The 22,328-nt window shown below is 54.3% G+C and overlaps 9 protein-coding genes across 9 annotated transcripts; 4 read left to right on the top strand and 5 right to left on the bottom strand.

Moving 5' to 3' along the window:
• The first annotated feature begins 556 nt into the window (after nt 1-556).
• BKA58DRAFT_375153 (uncharacterized protein) lies at nt 557-2,266 on the top strand. Its single transcript, XM_046169397.1, has 3 exons — nt 557-721; nt 786-1,928; nt 1,982-2,266. Exons 1-3 carry the CDS (start codon nt 655-657, stop codon nt 2,029-2,031), a joined length of 1,260 nt encoding a protein of 419 aa, XP_046028299.1. The 5' UTR covers nt 557-654; the 3' UTR covers nt 2,032-2,266.
• A 14-nt stretch (nt 2,267-2,280) lies between these two features.
• BKA58DRAFT_375150 (uncharacterized protein) lies at nt 2,281-3,707 on the bottom strand. Its single transcript, XM_046169396.1, has one exon. It carries the CDS (start codon nt 3,641-3,643, stop codon nt 2,501-2,503), a length of 1,143 nt encoding a protein of 380 aa, XP_046028298.1. The 5' UTR covers nt 3,644-3,707; the 3' UTR covers nt 2,281-2,500.
• Nucleotides 3,708-3,732: 25 nt separating this feature from the next.
• BKA58DRAFT_74840 (ketopantoate reductase PanE/ApbA C terminal-domain-containing protein) lies at nt 3,733-5,518 on the top strand. Its single transcript, XM_046175850.1, has one exon. The coding sequence runs from the start codon at nt 3,936-3,938 to the stop codon at nt 5,370-5,372; it is 1,437 nt and encodes a 478-aa protein (XP_046028297.1). The 5' UTR covers nt 3,733-3,935; the 3' UTR covers nt 5,373-5,518.
• Nucleotides 5,519-6,617: 1,099 nt separating this feature from the next.
• Nucleotides 6,618-8,906, bottom strand: BKA58DRAFT_435209 (uncharacterized protein; the record flags this gene model as incomplete). The annotated part of the gene is made up of 2 exons (XM_046173317.1): nt 6,618-8,829; nt 8,893-8,906. The coding sequence occupies 2 exons, from the start codon at nt 8,904-8,906 to the stop codon at nt 6,618-6,620; spliced, it is 2,226 nt and encodes a 741-aa protein (XP_046028296.1).
• Nucleotides 8,907-10,174: 1,268 nt separating this feature from the next.
• Nucleotides 10,175-11,562, bottom strand: BKA58DRAFT_74821 (Metallo-dependent phosphatase-like protein). Its single transcript, XM_046175849.1, has 5 exons — nt 11,507-11,562; nt 11,166-11,452; nt 10,690-11,091; nt 10,324-10,623; nt 10,175-10,270 (listed from the first exon to the last, which is right to left on the bottom strand). The coding sequence occupies exons 2-5, from the start codon at nt 11,340-11,342 to the stop codon at nt 10,184-10,186; spliced, it is 966 nt and encodes a 321-aa protein (XP_046028295.1). The 5' UTR covers nt 11,343-11,452; nt 11,507-11,562; the 3' UTR covers nt 10,175-10,183.
• A 1,199-nt stretch (nt 11,563-12,761) lies between these two features.
• BKA58DRAFT_74792 (leucine rich repeat protein) lies at nt 12,762-15,602 on the bottom strand. Its single transcript, XM_046175848.1, has 2 exons — nt 15,443-15,602; nt 12,762-15,389 (listed from the first exon to the last, which is right to left on the bottom strand). The coding sequence occupies exons 1-2, from the start codon at nt 15,473-15,475 to the stop codon at nt 12,957-12,959; spliced, it is 2,466 nt and encodes an 821-aa protein (XP_046028294.1). The 5' UTR covers nt 15,476-15,602; the 3' UTR covers nt 12,762-12,956.
• A 2,154-nt stretch (nt 15,603-17,756) lies between these two features.
• Nucleotides 17,757-19,202, top strand: BKA58DRAFT_451032 (Alpha/Beta hydrolase protein; the record flags this gene model as incomplete). The annotated part of the gene is made up of 5 exons (XM_046174372.1): nt 17,757-17,811; nt 17,887-17,970; nt 18,206-18,445; nt 18,555-18,830; nt 18,880-19,202. The coding sequence occupies 5 exons, from the start codon at nt 17,757-17,759 to the stop codon at nt 19,032-19,034; spliced, it is 810 nt and encodes a 269-aa protein (XP_046028293.1). The 3' UTR covers nt 19,035-19,202.
• On the top strand, nt 19,193-20,004 carry BKA58DRAFT_375139 (uncharacterized protein). Its single transcript, XM_046169395.1, has 2 exons — nt 19,193-19,510; nt 19,630-20,004. The coding sequence occupies exons 1-2, from the start codon at nt 19,290-19,292 to the stop codon at nt 19,904-19,906; spliced, it is 498 nt and encodes a 165-aa protein (XP_046028292.1). The 5' UTR covers nt 19,193-19,289; the 3' UTR covers nt 19,907-20,004.
• Nucleotides 20,005-20,034: 30 nt separating this feature from the next.
• Nucleotides 20,035-21,798, bottom strand: BKA58DRAFT_397630 (uncharacterized protein; the record flags this gene model as incomplete). The annotated part of the gene is made up of 5 exons (XM_046171438.1): nt 20,035-20,359; nt 20,454-20,512; nt 20,578-20,964; nt 21,015-21,310; nt 21,375-21,798. The coding sequence occupies 5 exons, from the start codon at nt 21,796-21,798 to the stop codon at nt 20,035-20,037; spliced, it is 1,491 nt and encodes a 496-aa protein (XP_046028291.1).
• Nucleotides 21,799-22,328: the final 530 nt, after the last annotated feature.

Below are 22,328 nucleotides of genomic sequence, written 5' to 3'. Positions count from 1 at the left end.
CGTCGCAAAGCCCCTCATCGAGGGTCCAGCTCTCGAGTGGCTGATGTAATTAGCCAAATCTTGTGGCAGCGGCAGACAGGAGAGAACGCCACGGCAGGTATGAGCTGAAGGACTAGGGGAGGAATACCGACCCATTGCTGTTTGGGGCCTGAAATGGCCACCGTTGAACACGACATCCAGGTTCGTCCATGACGTCCGAGACCAGTTGAACCAGGTATTCGCCTGTGGCTGTGCTCAAAGATAGAGCTCAATGCCTCATACAGTCAAGAAACTGAACAGGCCTACAGCCTACGTTAGGATCAAATGAGCAAATTAGAAATCCTAACGTTAATGCAGGCTTCAACGTGGTCAGCACTTCCCTTGATCGAGGTGCCAAGACAAAAGTGGGAAACAGGGGTGTGAGCAGTGACTGCATCATCAGCAGACGTCGTACAAATGGCGAGCTGCAGAGCCATGACGTAGGGCTATGGGTCTCCAACTCTTGCTCTTGCCCAGGTGCTCTGATCTATGGTGTATATATAGAACGACCAGCGCTTGCTTTTGTTGAGCATCTACACAACAGTAACCACCATACTCACACAACACTTCAATCAACTCCATTCAAGCCCAACCAACTACCTATATCAACTCTTATTCAAACTTCATACCGCAATCATGTCAGGAGTGATGGACAAAGTCAAGGCCAAGGTCGACCAGGTGATGCACAAGGACAAGACCCATGGTAAGCACTTCTTGTAGACTGACGTTGTTGTTTAAACCATCTGCAGTTGCTCACACTTCTCTAGATGATCCCACTGGTCCTCACAGCTCTCATACTGCCAACACTGCCGATCCTACGGTACATAATACTTCTAATGCTACCACTGGCACTGGGGGCTTCTCCGGCACCCACCATGGCTCTGGTGTAAGCACTGGTCTCGGTACTTCTGGTAGCCATGGCGAGCGCAACCCCGAGTACACATCTACTACCCATGGTACTACTGGTCTTGGATCATCGGCCACTCATGGCAGCACTGGTCTCGGATCCTCAACTACCCACGGCTCTACCTCCCACAATGACCCTACTGGTCCTCACGGCTCCCACATGGTGAACAAGGCCGACCCCAGGGTCGACTCCGACCGTCTTGGAAACGCCGGTAACACTGCTGGCGCAGGTGGCTATGGTGCTGGACAGTATACTGAGTCTCACGGCACCCATGGTACTACTGGCAGCGGCCTCACCGGCACAGGGCTCGGCTCTTCGACTACTGGAGCTTACGGCTCAGGTAACAGCAGCGGACTGACTGGTGGTCACGGCACTGCCGACTTCAACGACCCAACCGGTCCACACAGCTCACGCATGGCCAACCAGGCTGACCCTCGCGTCGGTGGTGTTGGTAACACTGGAACTGGCGCATACAACACTACCGGAACCGGTCTCACCGGCCACAGCACTACCGGTGGTCTCGGACACTCCCATAACGACCCTACCGGCCCCCACAGCTCCCATATGGCCAACTCTGCTGACCCACGAGTTGGGGGTGTAGGTAGCACTGGCGGTCTTGGTCACTCTCACAATGACCCCACTGGCCCTCACAGCTCTCACATGGCCAACTCGGCCGACCCGCGTGTCGGAGGTGTAGGCAGTACGGGTACAGGCGCCTACGGCAGCAACGCCGGCGGCATTGGCTCAGGCAACATGGGCCAAGGAGGATACACCACAGGTGAGCACGTCAAGACCGTCCCAGGGGAGGTTGAGGGAACAGGCCGTGACAACCTCTCTCACCGCAACAACGAGAGTGGCGATCTTCCCAAGGCCCTCACCGAGCCTGTTTCCCACGCTGAGCCTCACTCTACTCTGCAACATGACCAACACGCTTCAGGTGGCGTTCACGGCACTCATGGTACCACTGATGTTCACGGCAAGCCATCTATGATGGATAAGCTGAGTAAGTCTTCCCATGCGGTTGAAAGTAGGATTGACGCTGACAAGACGCTCTAGACCCCAAGAAGGACGCTGACCACGACGGCAAGGCTGGCATCATGGACTAGATTCCTCGTCATCTTTTTGCTATGTCACTCGTAGTGTGTTGCGAGAGCAAGTCACATGATGGTTTTGATGGCATGATTTGCACGAATACCCCCAAGTAGCGTAGTAGCTCAATGAATAGTAATCTCCCTGTCAACTTGGTTCTCTCGTGGTTCTCGCTGTTGATGAGCAATGTCATGCTTGGCCGTCATGTGCATCCATGATGCTATTAACATAGAACTATGATTTCACCTGTACTCGCACATGTTGTATTTTCTCGTCAGTGCACTCATTTCATTTATATGTACTCAGTGCAATGGTGTTGACAATATAAGAATCTTGATTGGGGGGTATCATTACTTTTTGCACAAACTTGACCCTGCATACTGCGACCACTCGTTCGCCGTATGTCTGGAGCGAATTAAGATATTCGTAGGTTTCGAGATATGTCGCACAGTCCAATGGACTCGGTGAAAACCCATCGCCACAAAATCACTTGGCTTTTCCCTTCCCCCCCTTCTTTTTTCCTTTACCACCAGTCCCTTTCTTCTGCTTTTCGTTCAACGAGCCATCGAGAAGAGCATTAAATGTCTCACTCCGCGTCTTGGGCGCGCGACCTGGGGTCGGCACTACAGCCTCGTCTTCCTGTGAGTTTTGCGTCGAAAGCCTCTTGTTCCTCGTCCTCGTTACGCGCTCCTCTGCTCTTGAGGGTGTTGCAAGGCTGGGTGTGTCTAGGTCCTGCCTGGTCTTTGTTGTCTTGTTGTCTCCTTTTGCGGGGCGACCGCGCTTTTTGGGTTGCGGTGTATCGGTATTTGGCACGGGTTCTTGTTGCGATTCGACAGCTGCGGTGGAAAGCTGGGGCATTTCGTCCCCGTTGTTATCAGTGTCAGTATGGGTGCTTTCTACACTCTGAGCGGCTTCCTGGTTTGTCTTGGCCTTCTTAGCCTTTGTTTCCTTCTTCGGCTTTTTCGAGGTGTTGTGACCTGACGACGCGGATGAAGAGTCAATGTCCATGGCATCGGGTGCGTCGACGCGAGCTTTCTTGGGAGCCGGCTCTGCTTCCTCGGAGCCTTGCAGAACCTGGCTATCCGAATAGTCCTCCTGAGCATCGACCTCATCGACAGCCCTCTTGTTGGGCGTGGCGTCATTAGACTCGATGGCGTTGCCGTCAGAGTCGAATTTCTTGTTGATGTTTTGAGCCTTGAGGTGCGCGCGGGCTTTCTCTTTGGCCATGCGCTCCTGCCTCTCCAAGTCGTACCTGTCGTTACCAGCCAGGCCGTGCTTGATGAAGCGTTGCGCAGCGCCTAGGTCTAGTCGCGCTCTGCCCTCGGCGCTGCCCATGACGCCCCGGTCCTTGATGTGCTTGATCTTGCTGTTGTACTGCTTGAGTCGGGCAATTTCCTTAAAGACATCGTGTTCCATGGCATTGACGCCCGAAGCCTTGAGCACGGAGAACAGAACAGCTTCGATGGCGTATGCGGACATGCAGTAGAACTCTGCCTTGTCTAGGAGCGGCAGAGAGGACGCGGTCGAGTGGAGAGGCGCGGCCAGCAGAGGGTCGAGCGCGGCGGTGAGCTCATCGATGTTGACTTCGAGGTCCTCGACAAGGTCGGGGAGGTCTGTCTGCGGGTCCATGGTGGTGATGGAGGTCAAGCGGTCGCATGCGCACGCCAAAGAAAAGTAGCGGGCCGAGCGCTAAGCCCGCGCACGCTCCGACGTGCAAGCGTCGGATCGCTCACAGCAGCCAGCGTCACTCACTCGCCTCCGCCTCGAACCACATGTGAATCCCAAGTCGTTCAAGCTGTCGTTCTCCTCCGTTTCACCCTTTCTCCCCAGGCTCCGGCCTCGGATACCACACGCACCATCGCGATGCGCCGCCGGTAGCCATCGCCCACGCCGGCTGGCTTCCGCTCGGACGAGAGCCTTCATGACGAGCTGGCAGCAGTCGGAGAAGGCCGCCCTGCCACCACCAGACCCTACAGCAGGCAGCACGGGCGGAACCAGCCACACGGCCGACTTCTATCGCAGACAGCCTGTCTTCGACCGACGCATTCACATCATCGGTGTCGGCAACGTGGGCAAATTCATTGCCCACGCCCTGCGCGGCATACCCAACCCTCCTCCAGTAACGCTGGTATTCGGGGGCTGGCAAAAGTTCAACGAATGGAACGACTCGCAACGCCGCCTGGCCCTTGTCACTGAAGGCCATGTCGAAATCAGAGACGGTTACGATGCCGAGCTAGCGATCCCCCGTGTTCGCTACCATGGCCACGAGGTCGGCCTGAATCCCTCCTCTCTAGACACGATCCAAGGCCCTCAGATCCTGCCTGGCGAGTCTGCTGAGCCTATCAGCTCGCTCATCATCTGCTCGAAAGCCCCCTATGTCCTGCAAGCTATCTCCGCCGTAAAGCACCGGCTGCACAAAGACTCCGTCGTCTGTTTCCTGCACAACGGCATGGGAGTAATCGACCAAGTCAACACGGCCATCTTCCCGGACCCAGAGAAACGGCCACACTATATGCTTGGCATCAACTCTCATGGCATGCACGCCTCGCCAGACAGTCGCTTCACTACTGTCCACGCTGGTTTCGGCACCCTCTCGCTGGGCATCCTACCCCACCAACGAGACCGGCGTGCCAACGAGCCCTACACCCCCGACATAAGATTCGCCGCATCAAGAGACAGCAAGTCCGTCTACCCTGACGCTCCTGACAAACTCAATCCAGAGTACCCACCCCCAAGTAGCGGCAAATTCCCCTTCACGCCTAATCAACGTTATTTACTCCGCACCCTACTCCGCACTCCAGTACTAAGCGCAGCCTCCTTCTCGCCCCCCGATCTCTTGCAAATGCAACTCGACAAATTGGCCGTCAATTGCATCATAAATCCCCTAACCGCCCTCCTTGACGCGCGCAACGGCGCCATTCTGAACAACTACGCCTTGACCCGCACAATGCGCCTCCTCCTATCCGAGATAAGCCTCGTCATTCGCTCCCTCCCCGAACTTCAATACATACCCAACGTGTCCCAGCGCTTCGACCCCGGCCGTCTTGAAACCGTGGTTGTGGCCGTTGCACACCGCACCAGCGACAACGTGAGCAGTATGTTAGCCGATACGCGTCAGGGTGCGCAAACTGAGATTGAGTATATCAATGGCTGGATTGTGAGGAGAGGCGAGGAGTTGGGAATTCGATGTGCGATGAATTATATGGTTATGCAATTGGTCAAGGGCAAGAGAATGGTGGTGCAGCATGACATGGAAGAAGAGCTTCCCCTTGTAGGGAGTAAGAAAGGGGGGAGGGCGGAGGTGGAGTTGGTGATTAAGAGGGATGACGCGGAAGCCCACAAGGAAGGCACACCGTGAGACTGCATTTGTCTTTGACGCCAGGGTTAAACCTTTTGCACAGTTCGACTACACAGCGCTCCACGGGCTATCAAAATCAATACTATGTAAACAAACCAATTATTCCCACGAACGGTAATACAATCCGCAGAGCAGAATGCGCCATCAGTCGCGATGTACATGTCGCTGGAGCTTACATCTGCTTATATCCCGGCTTCTGATGATGCACATGTCCACCCAAGAGCCGGTAGGCATGTATGGCGGAACATACCCCCCAAGCAAATGCTCCCACTACGAGTACTTATCCGATTAGATGCGGTACTGTGCCATGTACCAACACCATACGCCCATGGCCGCTGATATTGGCTGGGGAAATGTAGTGCATTCTAGTAGACGGGTAGCCTCGTTGCGACGATTCGGTGGGGCTCACTTTGATACCAGAATCATGCGCGGAGCTGGGGGAACCAATGCACCCATATATGGCGTCTCGGAAAGAGGTATTCGACCTCGCTTCGCTCTGGCTCTGTGTTGGATTAAGCTGAAAGGTGTTAGTATCGTGTCGATACTGGTGTTTGCATGCTTACCGCATCCGCCATGGTATAGCATCCTTGACTGGATATTCAGAAGTTGATGGGCGCACAAAGAAAGCAGAGTAATCGAAAAAACAGTAGCGTTCTTATTATTTTCTAGATACCAAAGAGATAAACCACAGATTGCGATTAGTAGAACTGCGGGCGATGGACATGGTCGATGTGTATGTTTCTTCTCTTATTCTTTATTCGTTCTCTTTCTTGTCGTATCTTTTAAGAGCTACTATTAGATAAAGCTATTGTACATTATGTGTAAAGACACATATCCAACATCCGTAGTCAACTAGACCAAACAATACTCCTGCCCACCGCAAACCCTTCCCCCAAAGCTTCTTAACCAAAACAAAAGACTACCAGAAGAACTCCTGGTATTCATCCAACTCGAATTCCAACCATCCCGAGACGAGAACTAGCAGAGAAGATACCTCTCTTGCTATGTATATATCCGATAGTAACGAGTCCGTAAACCTACCCTTCTAGCAAGCCACTGAAGATGCTTAACAAGCAAAGAAAAACAACCAAAGCATTTGCGTCTTACTCGCCTCATGCAGAGGTCAACTATGATAGTGTAAGACGATTGAATAAAAGAGTAATGGTCGTGTAAAACTCCAAGCACAAAATTGGTAAACAGCGAGTTACGTAACAAGAAGCAGCCTGCTACTGCATCACGTATGGCTCAGTCGAAAGCACCAGGCATGCTCGTACCGGGCATCCTCAAACTAAGTCTACTGCCACTGGCATCCTTCTCTCTGCTCGGCACAGCAGGCGCAGGGTTTGAAGATGAGCGTTGGCGCTGTAGGCGCGGATCCTCCAGCTTCGTCGTCTCCCCGTCCTGTTCCGAGACCGCTGCCGCTTTCCTGGTATCGAGAGACTTGTTCACTTCGTCTTGGAGTTGAGCTTCAGCTTGTTGTTCAATATCCTTCTCTTCTTCCACTGTCAATGAGGGTATTGACGGGGCTGCAGTGGCAGACTCATTTCGGCTACCGTGATGACCTTCGGCTGACGATGTTTCGGCTTCCAGATTGGCGATTGTCTTGGACTCTGGGGTCAAAGCGTCGTTGTGTGTCGAAAGGACCGTCTTGCCAATGGAAATTCTCTTAACCTTATCACCGCCTTTGCTCTGAAAAGGATCTTCATCGCTCTTCCTTGGCTCGTTCTCCATCGACGCAGCAGAGCCACCTGCTGTGATGTCTCGAGGCTCAAACGACATGATGCTCTCTTCACTCATCCTCTCCTCAAGCTTCACGTCGCTATTCGTGAATGTGGGACTGCGTGGGCCATCTCGTAAAGGAACGAAAGAAGGAACCACACCGCCACCGACGCGAGTCCAGAACATGCGTTCGCGAAGTCGCACACTCTCTTCCCAGGTGGATTTCTTCTCTTCATCCGTCTCCGCGCGCCAGTGCCCTGCTGCTACCATGCGTAGGAAACCAATGTAGTCGCACGTTGCCCGAACACGACCCAGACACCAGTCACATAAGGGGTAGCGCTGAGAGTCTTCGGTATCTGAGGGCTTGAATCGAAACTTTCGGGCATACTGGTCGCCATTCCTTGCTTCGCCACACAGCGAGCATGGGAATATGGGAACCCGAAATTTGGATGAAGGAGCAGGGTTCGGCTCTACAACCAGGGAGCCAGAAGTGATGCTGTTCAGCACAGTGCGGCGTGCCATCCATGAGAGACCGGGGGCAATATCCAGACGCAGTGTTGGCTCTATGTCCTCGACTAGGGCGCGTTTATAAAATTTCTCGTCCTTGAGGTTAGGCATACCAGCAGTGGCTACAGATTCGCGAGGTGAGTTGGTAGCCGAGGTCGGCGACTTGGACGGCAGCGACGTGGTAGAGCTATTGGTCAGTGATCCCAGTCCCAGCACATTGAGACTGCTGTAGTTGCCGCTGGATGCGCGACTTGCTGGGGCTGAGGAACGGGCGCTGATCTTGAGCATGTCCTGAAACTCGTTGAAAGCGGCAAGATCGGAGCGTAGTACGGGATGGATAAGATGCGAAAAGTGAAGGGGGTGGTCGGGGCTGATGTCGTCGGTTCCCGGCGTTGTGGGTGTCAGATTCATGGCCTCAAACAGCTTGCTCATCTTGTCGGCCGGAGCTATGCCTGGTGTTGACGGAGCGGTGGTTGCTGTGAGAATGTGGCTTTCGTTGTCATCGCCATGAGAGCTCATCTTCTCGACAACGCCCTTGAGATCGTGCAACTGGTCCTGGAGGGAATGTTGCAGGACTTCGGCATCGCCCAACTGCTGCTTGAGTTGCTCGCCGCGTTTCTCCGAAGCCTCCGTCTCTTTGCGTGCAGCTGCGACCATGACGTTAGCCTCTTCGAACAGGGCAGCCGTCAAGGCCTCGACTTCGCTGTCTGTCTTGCGCTTGGCAGCTTCTGCGTGGGCTCTGCGTTTGCGCTCCTCGCGCAGCTCCGTGGACAGTTGCTTCTCCATCTTATCGTAGACGACCTTGTCCACCAGCAGCCCCGTGGAGAGTTTGGCCTCATGGACCTTGACCTGGGTTTCGAGTTGGGCCAGCTTCTCTCGCGCGGCGTCGAGCTCGTGTCTGGTCTGCTGCAGTGCATCGTCGAGCATGGTGGAGTGATTGATGGCGTTGATGAGCTTGGTGCTGAGGGTGGAGACTTCCTGGCTGAGGTCTGGGTGCGAGTCGGTCGAGTCGTGGCGCGACAGAGGCGGCTGTGGAGTGGCTGACCGCGGGTCGGGAATGGTGTTGATGCCGTCGCTCTCGGATTGCGATTGCGACTGGGCGGTTTTGGCGAGCTGTGGTGTGGACATGGATCGGGTGACATGGTTCTTGGGCATGGGCGACAGAGAACGCAGTCGCGAGGGCGTCATTGCACCTGAGCCGTGGACCCAAGGGGCCGAATGGGCTATGAAGCTGGGGGTGAATGTATGTTAGCGATGGCCCACGCAGCGCCTCGCTCGACCAACATGGACGTACGAGTACTCAGCCATGGCAAATGGCAATGGACAGTGTGCTATATCCTCGCAGGCATTACAAATTTCGAGCGCAATCGAGCGAAACCGAGCGGAACAGCACGAGGGCGCGGCCGACCGACGAGGTGGACAAAGGAGTGACGTGACGAAGCCGAGCGCAGCCACGAGGCGAAGCGCCGAGAGCGAGGCTAGGCGTCGAGGGCGTCCACGGCGCAGCGGACCGTCGTGTAACAAGGAGTGTCTGACAAACACAGCTTCCTCAACACCAGAGTGATGGACGTTCAAACATACGACGACAACGAGGACCGAGTGCGCTGCACGCACCGGAACCACCACCGGTCGCGTCGGGCGCTTACGCTCAGATCGCCTCCCAAGCCCCCGCGCGCGCCGCCGCCAAGCACACACAGGCCATGACGACGCCCACCCTTGTACCTCAGGCCTGCCTGCACGCCTGTACGCCTGATGCTTCTTTCTGCACTGCCACTCCCAAGTGGCTGACATCGTCGTGCCAAGGGGAACATGCTTTGTCTGCCCTTGTCTTCGCCCTGTCGCACATTGGGCCTGCTTGTTTTGCTCTCAGATACCAACTTGACACATGCACATCACGCTGATCCAATCTACTTTGGTCACCATGGCAGACACCTCAACCATGAGCAAGGGATACGCATACTCCATTCGACACCACTAGCTTACATCCTTCATCCCCCAAAGGTTGCTTGTTCAAACGCGACACAAAGAGAAAAGAAAATGACTGACATTATCGCATCGATGTCTCGCACCCCGTCATGACAAGCCGCGAGCCCAAACATGGAGTCATAAGCCTACAAGCCCAACAAAGGCCAGCGGTGAATTCCCCCATGTTGTCTACCATGTCTTTCCCCCTCAAATTTTCGACGTTTTCTCAAGTGCTGTTGCCTGTGACGTCCATATAATCAATGCTCTGATATCCGCCCTCTTGCGTCGCCGCCAACCATGCCAGACGCTAAGGCTAGCCATCGTCGTCGTCGTCGAATCGTCCGGGAAAGAGAGGGCCGACCGTGGTGACCTTTGTCGTCGTGTGCGTGTAACGGTACTGGAATGGCAAGAATCAACGACAGGATTGTGTACAAATGCCAAGGGCCGTCTGCGTGGCCATGGCCGAAAGGGGGGGTAACGAAATCGAAATGGAGCGTGTTTCGCGTCGTTCGGCATCGGGACTCGGGGGGTGGGCTAGCGATTGCCATCGTCTAACGACGCCCAAACCTGCTGCAAGAGAAGTTCGTATTGATTCTGAATGAGTGTGGTCATGACTACTTCTAGCTTTTCTTGGTGCGAGGAGACGCTGGTCTGCCGCTGCCAAGGCTGGGGACGTACTTTTGTTTCTTCTCCGCGGGCTTGAGAATCTGTATACCCCATTAGTGCCTGTTCGACGTAACCTTGCGCGCCCAGAGCTCACCTGAAAGGAACACAGCAGACTCTCGTCAACGCTCATCATCGCACCTGCGTTGTCAAATTCACCGCAGTAGTTGGGTGCGCTGAATAGTGTTACGAGCTGGCGCTTGGAAAAGAACTCGTAACCGTCCTCGACAACTTGATGCGCACGGCAGATGAGGTCCATGTCATGCTTTTGCAGGAAGCGCGATACTACGTCGGGCCCGAATGTGAAGCTCACACCTCGGTCATTCTCGCTCCATCCGGTAATGTCCTTGTCTGGGTCGGACCAGAGGAGGTCGCAGAGGAGACCGCAGTCGGGAATCTGTCCTTGTTAGCCTGTGCGCTTGATGGACACTGCTGTTGCGGTTGCGATTTGAGCCTGACTCACGTCGGTGGGTCGCATGACGCGCCTGATCTGTTCCATCGAGTTAAGATCTGGGCTGAGACCGCCGTGCATAGTGAATATCTTCTCGTCGATGATGGCGGCAATAGGTAGGCAGTTGAAGCAGTCGGTAAACGTCTTCCACAGCTTGATGTTGTATCTTCGTTTGCATTCGTCGTAGAAGCCGTAGATGCGGTTGATGGAGGCGCACTCGTGGTTGCCACGGAGGACGAAGAAGTTCTCGGGGTACTTGATCTTGTACGCGAGCAGAAGGCATATCGTCTCGAGAGACTGCTTGCCACGGTCGACGTAGTCGCCTAGGAAGAGGTAGTTGGCCTCTGGAGGGAAGCCGCCGTACTCGAAGAGCCGTAGCAGATCATAGTACTGGCCGTGGATGTCTCCACAAATCTGAAGGGCAAACAAGTCAGTAGGTGCTCAGAAGCCAGATCTTGGGCTTCACAGCACTGCGCGTTGTGACTGACCTTTATCGGTGCCTCGAGCTCGAGCAGGATAGGCTGTGAGATGAAGATTTCGCGTGCCTTGGTGCATAGATAGCGGATTTCGGTCTCGAGCAGCTGCACCTGCTTGCCAGGCCGGCTGCCGCGGACCTCGAGCAGACGGTCTATGATGGAGTCCAAGTCCACCTCGTTCTCGGCCATAGCTGTGGCTTGCTACTGGCACTGGTGTGGGTGGCTGAAGGTGCAAGGGAAGACCTCGCGCGGGTGCGTGGGAGAGGGCTGTGCGTAGCACTGGCGGTGATTCTCCTGCACTGCGCGTGTTAGCAGCGCCCTATGCACTGGCTCCAATGGGGATGCCGACATACCTCTGATCTCAAAGAGTCGGCCGGATCGGGTCGTTGGTGGTCGACGCCTATGTGCGGGTGGAGTATGGCTCAAAGCCCCTCAAAAGCGCCTGGCGGCAGAGCTGGGATCACGCGACGAGTGGGGCGGCTGCGATATGCGCTGGTCAATTGTGCTTGTTGAGAAGGCGATACCTGTGCGGGCTGCTGCTGCGTCGTGGGCAGGCGAGCGCGGTGCAGCGGGGAAATGCTGAGGCGTTGTTGTGACCGGAAGCCTGTCGAGTGGGATGCTAAGAGTAACTTCACCGCCTGTAGCAAGCGGGGACGGCCTGGCTGCGAAGACACTGGGGACGAAAGGCGTACGACTGCTCGACACGGTATACCTAGGGGAAAGCGTGGGAAGTGTTTGTATACGCTGACTGGTAGGCCGGGTTGGGTTGCGGTGGTGAGAGGATCGCGCCGCCTGAGTAGTAGTTTTGCAGCGTTTCAGTTAGTCCTAGGCTGGGGCTGCCTTGGCACCAGAGCGTGCTAGCCCAACACAGACGCGCGTCGGTCCTTGGAGAGGTTGAAGATGTCTCGGTTTCTTTGCGGAATCAGCTATAGAGAGTGGTATCACTCGCGAGTGTCTGGTCTGCGCAAAGCTTCGGGCTTGGTTGTGGCTGTGGTATCGCCGTGCCATCTTCTGCCACTCTGCACCTGACTGGGTGCAACTGCCGCACAGTCACATCTACATAGTCCTCCAGCTATTGCCACAGCCCTTCACTCCCATCCCGTTTCCAACGCGTTCATTATCTGTGTTTGCCGGCTCCAGACAATGTTCCGCTCGAGAAGCTACAGCACCTCACGTGTCACGTTCAAGCTGATGGAAACCAAAGGCTGCCACATCTGAGAATACATGCTGGTCGTGCGCACCTTTCGCTAGGAAACAGTCATTGTATTTGTAGTCATGCGGGCATTCACTGCTAATGCGCGCTTCATGATGCAATAGATCAACCAACGCCTGCCTTCTTCCTCTGGGCTCCCTCACCAGAACGTAGACGACGCTAACAAGCAACACAAAGAAAAGCAGAAGCCAAGCACTCATCGCCAAAGGTGATGGGCAACCAACCTACAGTGCGCCGGTATAGAATTTATCTTACACTACCCGTTCCACCAGGAATATAGCCTTTATGTTCCCAGAGGAGAACACGCAGAAATGCAACACTACCGCCGTTTGACAAGAGACAGGAAGAGATGCCGCCCACAAGGTTGAAACAGCTCCGGAAAATGGTCTCGATCGGTACAACGAGCGGGACAAATTGCGACGCTCAAGTCCAACTCACATCCATCCAACGCCTTGCCTGAGGCCCCATAAATGAACTGATTAACAAACTATAGAGACAAGAGCGTCCGCCTCCGGAAGCTGCAGTACGAGTCTGGCAAATCGAAGAAATTGTTTTGGGTATCGCAAATGGGTAGATCGAGGGAAATTAGGTCAGCCAAGTGTACGACCAGAAACAATGCTTTGGCTTGGTGTGCGAGGCAGCGTTGGCCGAATGGTAGGGGAGCTGTACCCGCGATCTGAAGGAAAGCTAGTGACTGATGTATTGTCCCAGGTCTCGTCTCCTAGCGCGCTGAGCCATGTGTTACCGAAGTCTTGCCGAAGGGCTTCAATCTTCTTCTTGTACATATCCTCACCGACGTCGAATTCCGCTGATTCCGGCTCGTTGGTTTTGGTCGGGGGTGCGGTATCGATTGGGGGCAACTGTTGGTGGCTTGTGTGGGGTTCGTGTGCGATTGTACGCTCCTCTGAAACATTCTTCTTGGTAGGATCTCCAGAGACTTGTCCCTTGGACGGCTCTACAAGCCGGGGCGTGTCCGTAGCCAATGTGTTGCTAGCAGCCCTGGTGATCTTGGGGGCTTGTCCGATGATAGTATCCTCGTATGCCAACCCTGTCAAACTAGAGTGCGATGACGACTGCAGTGAGTCGGTTTGAGAAAGCTCGACGATTCTCCTCTTAGGGCCCTTCTTCTTCTTTTGGGAACCCTGTGCACTGCGCCCACTCTTGGTACGCTGCAGGGAACCGGTACGCTGAAGCATACCTGTTATGTCAGGCGGAGTATCGACAGATTTGACAATCTTTGGTGGTACGTGTCGCGGGGGTTGTGAATCATCCTCGGGCGGCGGCTTGACGATGGGAACACCATGCCGTTCGGGAACTCGGTCAACCAGTTGCTTCTTCTCGGCATTGCTAGGTCCTATAGAATCGATGACAATATCTTCCGTATAGCCTGGCGTCTTACGGAACAGGTTGAAAATGGTGACTCTATAGGTGGAATGGGTCTTGCAAAACGGGTTGCGATTGACATAAATATCACTTATGTCGGGAACACCAGTCAGTCGCGCGACTTCTGTGGGATCAGTCAACCTGTTATCACGGAAATCGACCCGCTCCAGAGATAATAGTCGCTCGACACCAGCCAACGATGTCAAGCGGTTGGAACGAAGGTTGAGCGTTGTGATGGCTGGCAGCGGGTTACGACCCAAAGAGTGCAAGCTGTCGATCATGCAATTGGACAGGTTTAGAGCGCGCAAACAGGTCAGACTGGCAAGACTGTCCGGAATCTCAGCAAACAAATTGGCAGAAATATCTAGAGACTGTAATGTGTTTGCCAAAGGAGCAAGACTTGCAACTGATATGTTGGTAAGAGCATTGTCAGCCAAGCTCAGATGTCGCAGGAAGCGCCACTTGGTTGCAGGGAACCAGCCCATAGAGAGGAGGTTAGAGGAGCTGCCTCTTGGGGTGGTAGAGCGCACGCTGGAACTAGAACTCCCAGACGAGCGGCGGATGTTGGGCGCATTTGTAGTGCTTCGACCATAGACATGGGACGAACCATGACGAGAGCTTGGGGGCCGCGTAGGCGAGGTACTGCGCTGTCGCTGGCCAGTCTTGGACGAATTCTCTGGCGCCACGACCGCGCTTCTTGGGCTTGTGCTCTGCTTACTGGCGGAGGTAGGAGAAAGCGGTGGAGATTCTGATGGCGCCAACTGACCAACCTTGGCGGACGGGCTTGCGGTAGACCAAGGCGCGGAAGAAGCATGTGTCTTTGCCGACCGTCTACGACGCTTGTCCATGTCGTCCAAGACGACATTGATAAGAAGGTCAGCGGGATCGTCAACACCTGCTCGCTTGACAGTAAGACTGCGAAGGTTTTCGGCCAGGCGGTCCCAGCCATAGAATTGCCGAAAGTCTACATCGTGAATCTCAAGCGCAGTGACATTCTTGAAAGCGAACAAGGGGACGGCAGTGTCGAAAGGAAACTCTTCATAACCCGCAATGAGACGGGCTTTGTGGTCAGGAGACAGCCTCAGGCACGGAATCTTAGTAAATGAAGAGTAGAGATATCGCAAGTCTTCCTGGAGTTGAACTTTCTGTTTCTCTGCCTTGGCTTCACTGTTTGATCCAATACGAAGGGTGGACCAAAGCGAGGACATGCCTGACATGACACTGCGAACGCTCGACACTGAATGTATGGAGTCGCGATCGGAAGACTTTGTTTTGTTGCGCTGAGCGCTTCCGAGGAACGACACATAGTTGGCCGGTGAAGCATCCGTGTGGATGTTCTCCAGTCGCACATTCATGGGGCCAACAGGTATGCCGAGCTCCTCGAATCGAGAGAGGATGTAGAAGAGATGGTGGGGCGTCAATGTTAGCTTGGCTGGCTTGATGGACTGTGAGGTGAAGGTCAGGGACGGCAAAGACAGCGCGGCAGCCCAGACGCTTGAGGACGAGGATGAAGGCGGACTAGCGGGGCCGTTGGGGGACGAGGGTGAAATAATGGCCTGGCCATTCTTGGGCATCTGTCGCTGCAGTTGCAGAGCGTTGGCGAGGGCCTTTTCGTGTGTTCGTACAAAGTACGCCAAGTTCTAGAGCCGTGTCAACGCATGTTCCGAGCAAGGCCAGTCATTGAGAATCGCACCCTTATGAAGACGTGGCCATCCTCGGTATCCATGATGAGAGAGCCGCAGACAACAACGGCTGCATATAGGGCGCCGGGGCTGTCGTAGCAAAACACGACGTTTACTGGGAAGGAAGGCGCGGTACGAGGGCCGTGGGGGGAGGGGACTAGGTACCTCCGGGGAGATAGCGGCGACCTAGGTACTGAGCCAGTCAGCGAGGGACACAGAGTAGAGTAGAGCAGAGTGAGAGTGAGTGATGGTCGGGATGCTGGCGAAGAAAGTCTTGGCAGCGGGGGTTGGACTCGACCTACGGAGCGCGAGGCAGAAGCAAGGAACTGCGGACAAGCAGGACAATATGCAGCGGCGCAGGAAAGAGCAGCCCTGGGCTACCGCGCAGCCTTGGACGACCAAAGTCCAGTACTTCAAAATCCGTAGCACACAGCGCGGACAAGCCAAGCGGGGAGTTCTGGCCGCGAGCCAAAAACTGGTGCGGCGACTGCGGCAGCGGAGGCGCGGGACGAGGGAGTGTGGATAGACAAGAACCGCCAGAACCAGCGCTGCTTCGCGTTGGGGATGAGCACAACAGTGAATGACAATGGGCTTGAGTGGGGCTCGGGCAGTCGAGCAGCTGGGAAATTAGATGGCTTCCCCAACACGGGTTGCCGCCTTGGAATGCCTGGTGCTGTCGAAGGGGGTGTCGAGTCTGCGGGAAGAAGCAGAGCAAAGGGATGACGGTGAAAGTCACGGGGAGGGACCTTGTTGGAGTGCGAGCTTCGAGGGTCGAGTTTGGCACGCAGCCCAAAGGCATCAAGAGGGCATCAAAAGTCAAGTCAAGAGCTGGTAAACACTTGGGACCGGACCCCTGCAGCGCCTGATTGGCTCGCACCGAGATAGCGCTAGCAGACACCCTGCTCTGAACCTCGCACCGCGCACCCTGGAGGAATGTCGTGATAGATGGCTGCCGTCAATGTTCTCCAACGCCGTGCGAGCTGGTATCACATGAGGGATCCAACACTTTCCAGGCTGCCAGATACCAGTGGTAGCGCCAGTCAAGACACCGCCAGGTGTGCATGACGTCCGTGCACACACCGAGCAGAAGGCCAAGCATACCGCCCGGCCCGTTTCGTGGCATCGACATTGCGCTGCGCTGTGCTGCGCCATCATGTGCGCCCCCAGTGCTTCGACTTGTACGCACAGAACCATTGGGTGTTTTTGGGCCTCAAACGCCAGCGGAGAGCACATGTCGCCCTTCAAACACTAGGTACCCAAGCATCCCAGCCACGAGATTCTCGCACGACAGATGCCACATCCCTGCACCCGGCCCCTCAACACCATGCCACCACCTGCGCCTGCCACACTTTACCGGTTGCATGTCACGATGCGGATGCCATGCCGTGGGTCACGCTGCTTTTCCATCCCTCCCATGCTGCAACATGCCATCATGCTCTTCTCTCCAAGAATCTCGCGCACGCTTCGTAGTGCTTGCACCATCGCATGCTCGACTGTCAGTGCGGGTAGCCTCCGTCTTCAAGCTCTATTCTTCAACCATTAGCTATTCTCCTGTAGTTACATCACGACCGACGCAAGTCTGCCGCCGAATTGGCGCCATTAGCGGTGAGGCCTCATGAATCCCATTCGACCGTCTCGTCACCTCTCGGTGCAGCGTACCAAGCCCGCACCTCTCCGTCCCTCAAGTGCCGCTGCAACGGTGCTTGTCGAACGGCTCTCCCACACTATTCTTTTCTCCCTCGTCGGCTAGCCCGTGATTGACATCATCTCGCATGTATACCCTAGACGACCTCCACCAACACTACTGAACTGACCCACTGGACACCCATAGTTTGGGGACAAGCTTTTGTGGATTTTCGCAACTCGGATGAAAATGCTATCAGATCCGTGGTGTGGCCCTCCAGCAATGCATGTCGTCACATGGACTTGATAACTTTCTCCTAGACTACTATGTTCTCATATTCGCGAATCAGTCTCTATAGATTGTAATCCTCAGCATCATGTCAGGTAGAAATCACCTCGGCCAAGGTAGACATGGACAGCAAAAGCTATCCCTAATAAAAACTGACAAGGCAGACGTTTGCATCACACTCGCGTTATTCGCATTAGCACAATCTTGACATTCAGCTTCTCAAACTTTCGAGGCATAATTAGAGACACCAGTTTTCTCTGCATGGCATGCGCTTCACAATGTCTAGTGCAGCCTGAACCGTGCGCGTAACATTACCCCACCACCCCACCTCAAAACCACCTTCACGAACACGTACGCCGAAGCCTTACCAATAGCCAAACAACACTCAGGTCGAACGAGACAAGAAACACGCAATGCTCGTTACAGAGACACACAAAGATGTACCGACCAAGGCAGGTGGCGATATGAGTATGTTGCTGCATGTGCCGTCCACGGGTGTCACGAGTTGTTACACGGAGGCTAATCTGTATGCCCGCCGTCCAGGGGTCTTCATCTTCCACCCTACTATTGCCAACTACCCAAAAGCCAAATTTCCGGCTGTCGTTGTATTCTCCGAGATATACCAAGGTAAGTGCGTTCGGTTTGATCTATTTTGAAGTTTACCAAGTGCATTCGTACACTTTGACGACCTCTGGAGTAAGAGTAGATATGGCTGCCTACTTGCGTGACTCCAAATTCTTCTTCTCTACCTCGCTCACCACGCGAACCTCATCATTCATCTCTTCATTCCCTAAAAACCACTTGTGTATCCCCATCATCCGTCTATGCTACCTATTTCATCTACTAATCGAGCTTGGACAAGTCACTGGGCCCGTTGCTCGCTTTGCTCGTCAAATAGCGTCCCGAGGCTTTATCGTCGCAGCACCATCTTCCTACCACGAGTTTACCGGCCCCGAGCCTCTGGCGTACGATGGTCCGGGTACGGACGCTGGGAACGAATGGAAGATCACGAAAACAGTCGAAGCATATGACGAAGATGCTAAGCTATCTATTGACACCCTGCTTGAATTGCCAACCTGTAATGGTCGGGTTGGCGCTACCGGTACGTTATCACTATCTTGTATCTTGTCCTTGTCAAGTTCCATCTCCATTTTACCTCCCTTTCCCACCCAACTTCAGCGTTCCCATCAACCCAGACTAACAGTAAGCAGGTATGTGTCTAGGCGGTCATCTAGCCTATCGTTGCGCTTTCGATCCCCGCATCTCCAGTGCAGTTTGCTATTTCGCAACCGATATCCACAGCTCCACGTTGGGCAAGGGCAAAAAGGATGACTCACTCGCTCGCACCAAGGATATCAAAGGAGAACTGGTCATGATCTTTGGTAAGATGGATACTCATGTCCCAGCCGAGGGTAGGGATTTGATTAGAAAGACACTCCACGAGGCTGGAGTGACGTTTTCGTTCTACGAGCCAGCTTGGGCACAACGTGAGTTCTGTATCGGCGCGGCTATGGAAACAACACTCATACGATATAGACGCTTTCATTCGCGACGAACTTAGCAAGGGCCGGTATGATGCTGCATTGTCGGGGATCTGTTTTGAGATGCTCAAGGAGCTTTTCGATCGGACGCTGCGAAGTGACCTGGGACCAAAGAGTGGTGGTGACGTCGAGGTCGAAGATGTTTGTTAGAATAGATCGGGCAAACGGACGCGGCACATTATGTTGTGATGTTCCTGTCGGGGTACAATTTGATTGACGACGAGCCAATAGGCCAATGCGGAAGCCGGCGATATGCCCACCTGCGCCAAGCCCGAATGCTACACTAAAAAACGGCTTGAAGTCGCCATGTCGATGCCTTGAATCCCATTGCCTGCCACAACCCCCAAGTCTACCTGCAGCTCACAAACCACCACCACCACCACCACCACCACCTAATCACTCATCATGCCTCGTCAACGCTCTGGAACCGCTCCTCCTCGTCGCCCGCAGATCCCAGCCGCGAAGCAAGCAACCACTGCCCCTGCGCCCGCTTCCTCGCGCCCTCACTCTACGGCGGCAGCTCCCTCACGCGCACCAGCCAGCGCTCATGCGCCCCCCCAACAACAGGCGCAAGCTCCCACGCCGCAGGGACCCGGCTTGTTTGGGCAAATGGCCAGCACTGCTGCGTAAGTAGATCCTAAGCACCCACCTTTGCGCCACCTGTTGCCACTACGCGGATACTCGCTGCATCCGAAACCCGTCCCAATGCACCAACATGCGTATTCATGGCTGACCTTCGCAACAGTGGTGTCGCAGTAGGTTCCTCCATCGGCCACGCAGTCGGAGGCTGGTTCGGAGGCGGTTCATCTGCCCCCGCTGAAGCTTCGCCTCAAAACACCGAGTTCTCTGCCCAGCACCAGCCCACTGACACTGCATCCGCCCAAATGGCGCAGTCCGGTCCTTGCGCAAACGACGTTCAGAGCTTTCGCAAATGTATGGATGAGAACCAAGGTAGTCTGACTATCTGTGGTTGGTACTTGGACCAGCTCAAGGCGTGTCAAGCGGCGGCTGGCCAATACTAGTGGAAGGGACACGATGGCAATGTACTTGTGCAGCATAGATAGCGAATATGGCATATTTCGTCATCAAGGTCAATCTCTAATATAGCATCATGTGGACAACGCAATTACCTTGGTTGATTAACATACAGTCATCCTCCCCTACATCGATCCCCCTCAATATCCCCCTTCATCTCCGGAAACGTGTCGAAGAACTTCTCGTCTACTGACCAATACTTTAGATCCCCGTGATATCGCTCAAACAGAGGACTAGGATAATGGACTCCACTGCTATCGTCAAGGAAGAAAGCGTCTTCAATGGGAAACGGCCAGTCGAAGCGCAGATAGCGCGAGTAACAGCATGAGAGATCGGTGTTTTGGAAGATCGTGGCATGGTTGTTCAAGAGGCGGGAGCGGAGGGTGGGCCAGGCGAAGAAGTCAAGGGCGATGGGGTGGGCGGTGGATGACTGTGAGAAACTGATCGTGGTGTCAGAAGGACGGACGAAGGAGTGGACTGGGCTGGCGTGGTATGGGGGATGTATGCGGGTGGGTAGGTAGGTGAGAAGATTACCTTGGACGGAGCCAGTCGGGTACTCTGTCTAATTCTTCTTTTCTTGCGTTCAGATAATACTATCGCACGTAGATTAGCTTCCTACTTTGCATGCTTCATGCATGGTGAGCTGACGTCGACGTACCTTGAGCAGTTTGAAGCTCTTATACGCCACAGCCAGCCTCTCTACATTGGGTAAATGGACAAACAGTAACTCGTCGACCTGTTTCAGAATGGTAAGCGCAGGACTTTTCTTCCATTCTGACGAGGCTAAACTGTTCCAACCCTGCTTGATGCCAACGTATAGAAGTCCTGCTTCTGCGATATCGGCCGGCACTAGATTGTGGCATGAAGATGAATACTTGTTAGAATTGCCTGAGTAACGACGATGGTAGGTGAAGACTTTGCCAAAGAGTTCGTTGCTCTTTTTCCAAACAGGGCAAATGGAGGATGAGGCCAGGGGGGTGGGGTTGTCTGGGTTGCCAATGTGGAGGATTGTTGGAGAGGGACAACGCCAGTTTGGGCCGAAAATCTGTAGGTAGTTGTGAGTCAGACAGGGAAGGAAGGTGAGGGTTAACATACTTCTTCCATCATGGGCGCCCATGTTGCTGTAGCTGATGCGTTGGCCCAGTGCTGGTCTTCTACCTTTTCTTCTGCTGAGCTCTTGTGTACAAGCGGGAGAGCGGGCTCCAAGCCCAGATGTTGATTCGACCCCACAGGCGACATAAATAGATCTGGCATCACTGTCATACCATCAAGGTCGAGCGAGCGCATTGTTTCAGACGGAATATGGGCGGTGGGCTGGTCGATGGACGTCGGCAGAGATGGTCTCGTCGTACTGCTAGACGAGATAGTGCGTGGTTTAGGCGATTGCTGCCCTAGCATACAAAGTGAGCCATACCGTCGAGGGGTCAAAGGCCATTGCTAGAGGTTCATGCATACCGGCACTCGTTGCAGCAAAAGGAGCGTCCCCATCGTCACCATTATCGGCGAGGGATGGTGGTACGATCGCCGCAGCGGTCTTGCTCGACACCCCAAGGTCCAGTCCCACCACGCTTTTGACGCTATCGATGACATCCCTCAACTGCTCGTTTTCTGCCCGTAGATTATCAATCTCGGAGAGCAGACTCGCCGTAGCCCCATTACGATCCTGATCGCGAAGTATCTGGATTGTTCGTTCTAATTCCGCGATGTGAGTTTTGGTCTTTTCTCGCAGTGAGCGTTGAGCTTCACGGTCAATAGCTCTTTTCCGTTCGCGACGCTCTTGTTCTCCTAGGCACGAAGCACGTCGTTTTCGCTTGGCGACGGTTGCAACGGGTGTTTGAGTTGGGGGAGCCGCTGCATCGCTAGCGCGTCGGTTCACCATGGCAAGATAGTGGGTATGATGTCAAAGCAAGGTCTTCAGTTCTTTATTGAATCGTGCAGTTCAAGTCAGTAAAATGTCAACGTCTCCGAGTCAACGATCTTTCCAGACTAGATACTCCGTTATAATCCACTTTAGTAGCGCCTACCTCGGGAGTTTCCTTTGACATCATGTCGAGCTAGCGCTATCCGAACGCTTCCATGCGGGGAAAGGTGGGGTTATGGGGCGCATGTAGGGTGCATGCGATGACTACCTCTTCCCACATACTGTGCTAACTCTATCTGACTTGGTTCAGCAGCCTCGCAGAGTTTGGTGCGAGGCTACTGGCCTAGCACATCAGAGACGCGCCGATCGACGTCTTGTGCTAGGAAAAGCATCACCGAAGCTTGCCAACATATGCACGACGGGTAACATTCACCCACGTAGAATGAGGACTTGTTCAGTTACCAGAATGAATAGGTAGGTAAGAAAAACTAACTATACCAGAAGAGTGCACGGGAGTTGCAAATTCAGGATAGCAAGCTCCATCCTGC

Source organism: Alternaria rosae (assembly GCF_020736505.1).
Source record: "Alternaria rosae strain MPI-PUGE-AT-0040 chromosome Unknown BKA58scaffold_2, whole genome shotgun sequence".
NCBI lineage: Eukaryota > Fungi > Ascomycota > Dothideomycetes > Pleosporales > Pleosporaceae > Alternaria > Alternaria rosae.
This window is presented reverse-complemented; position numbering and strand designations above follow the sequence as displayed.

Excerpts from the sequence above, each read along its gene's own strand:
- BKA58DRAFT_375139 (XM_046169395.1), top strand. The coding sequence starts at position 19,290 with ATGCCTCGTCAACGCTCTGGAACCGCTCCTCCTCGTCGCCCGCAGATC. Across the intron at positions 19,511-19,629 it reads CAAATGGCCAGCACTGCTGC|TGGTGTCGCAGTAGGTTCCT; the intron begins GTAAGTAGATCC and ends CCTTCGCAACAG.
- BKA58DRAFT_74792 (XM_046175848.1), bottom strand. The coding sequence starts at position 15,475 with ATGGATACCGAGGATGGCCACGTCTTCATAAGG. Across the intron at positions 15,390-15,442 it reads ATGGCCACGTCTTCATAAGG|AACTTGGCGTACTTTGTACG; the intron begins GTGCGATTCTCA and ends ACACGGCTCTAG.
- BKA58DRAFT_375153 (XM_046169397.1), top strand. The coding sequence starts at position 655 with ATGTCAGGAGTGATGGACAAAGTCAAGGCCAAGGTCGACCAGGTGATG. Across the intron at positions 722-785 it reads GCACAAGGACAAGACCCATG|ATGATCCCACTGGTCCTCAC; the intron begins GTAAGCACTTCT and ends ACACTTCTCTAG. Across the intron at positions 1,929-1,981 it reads ATCTATGATGGATAAGCTGA|ACCCCAAGAAGGACGCTGAC; the intron begins GTAAGTCTTCCC and ends AAGACGCTCTAG.
- BKA58DRAFT_74821 (XM_046175849.1), bottom strand. The coding sequence starts at position 11,342 with ATGGCCGAGAACGAGGTGGACTTGGACTCCATCATAGACCGTCTGCTC. Across the intron at positions 11,092-11,165 it reads AGCTCGAGGCACCGATAAAG|ATTTGTGGAGACATCCACGG; the intron begins GTCAGTCACAAC and ends TTTGCCCTTCAG. Across the intron at positions 10,271-10,323 it reads GTCTGCTGTGTTCCTTTCAG|ATTCTCAAGCCCGCGGAGAA; the intron begins GTGAGCTCTGGG and ends TGGGGTATACAG.
- BKA58DRAFT_74840 (XM_046175850.1), top strand. The coding sequence starts at position 3,936 with ATGACGAGCTGGCAGCAGTCGGAGAAGGCCGCCCTGCCACCACCAGAC.
- BKA58DRAFT_375150 (XM_046169396.1), bottom strand. The coding sequence starts at position 3,643 with ATGGACCCGCAGACAGACCTCCCCGACCTTGTCGAGGACCTCGAAGTC.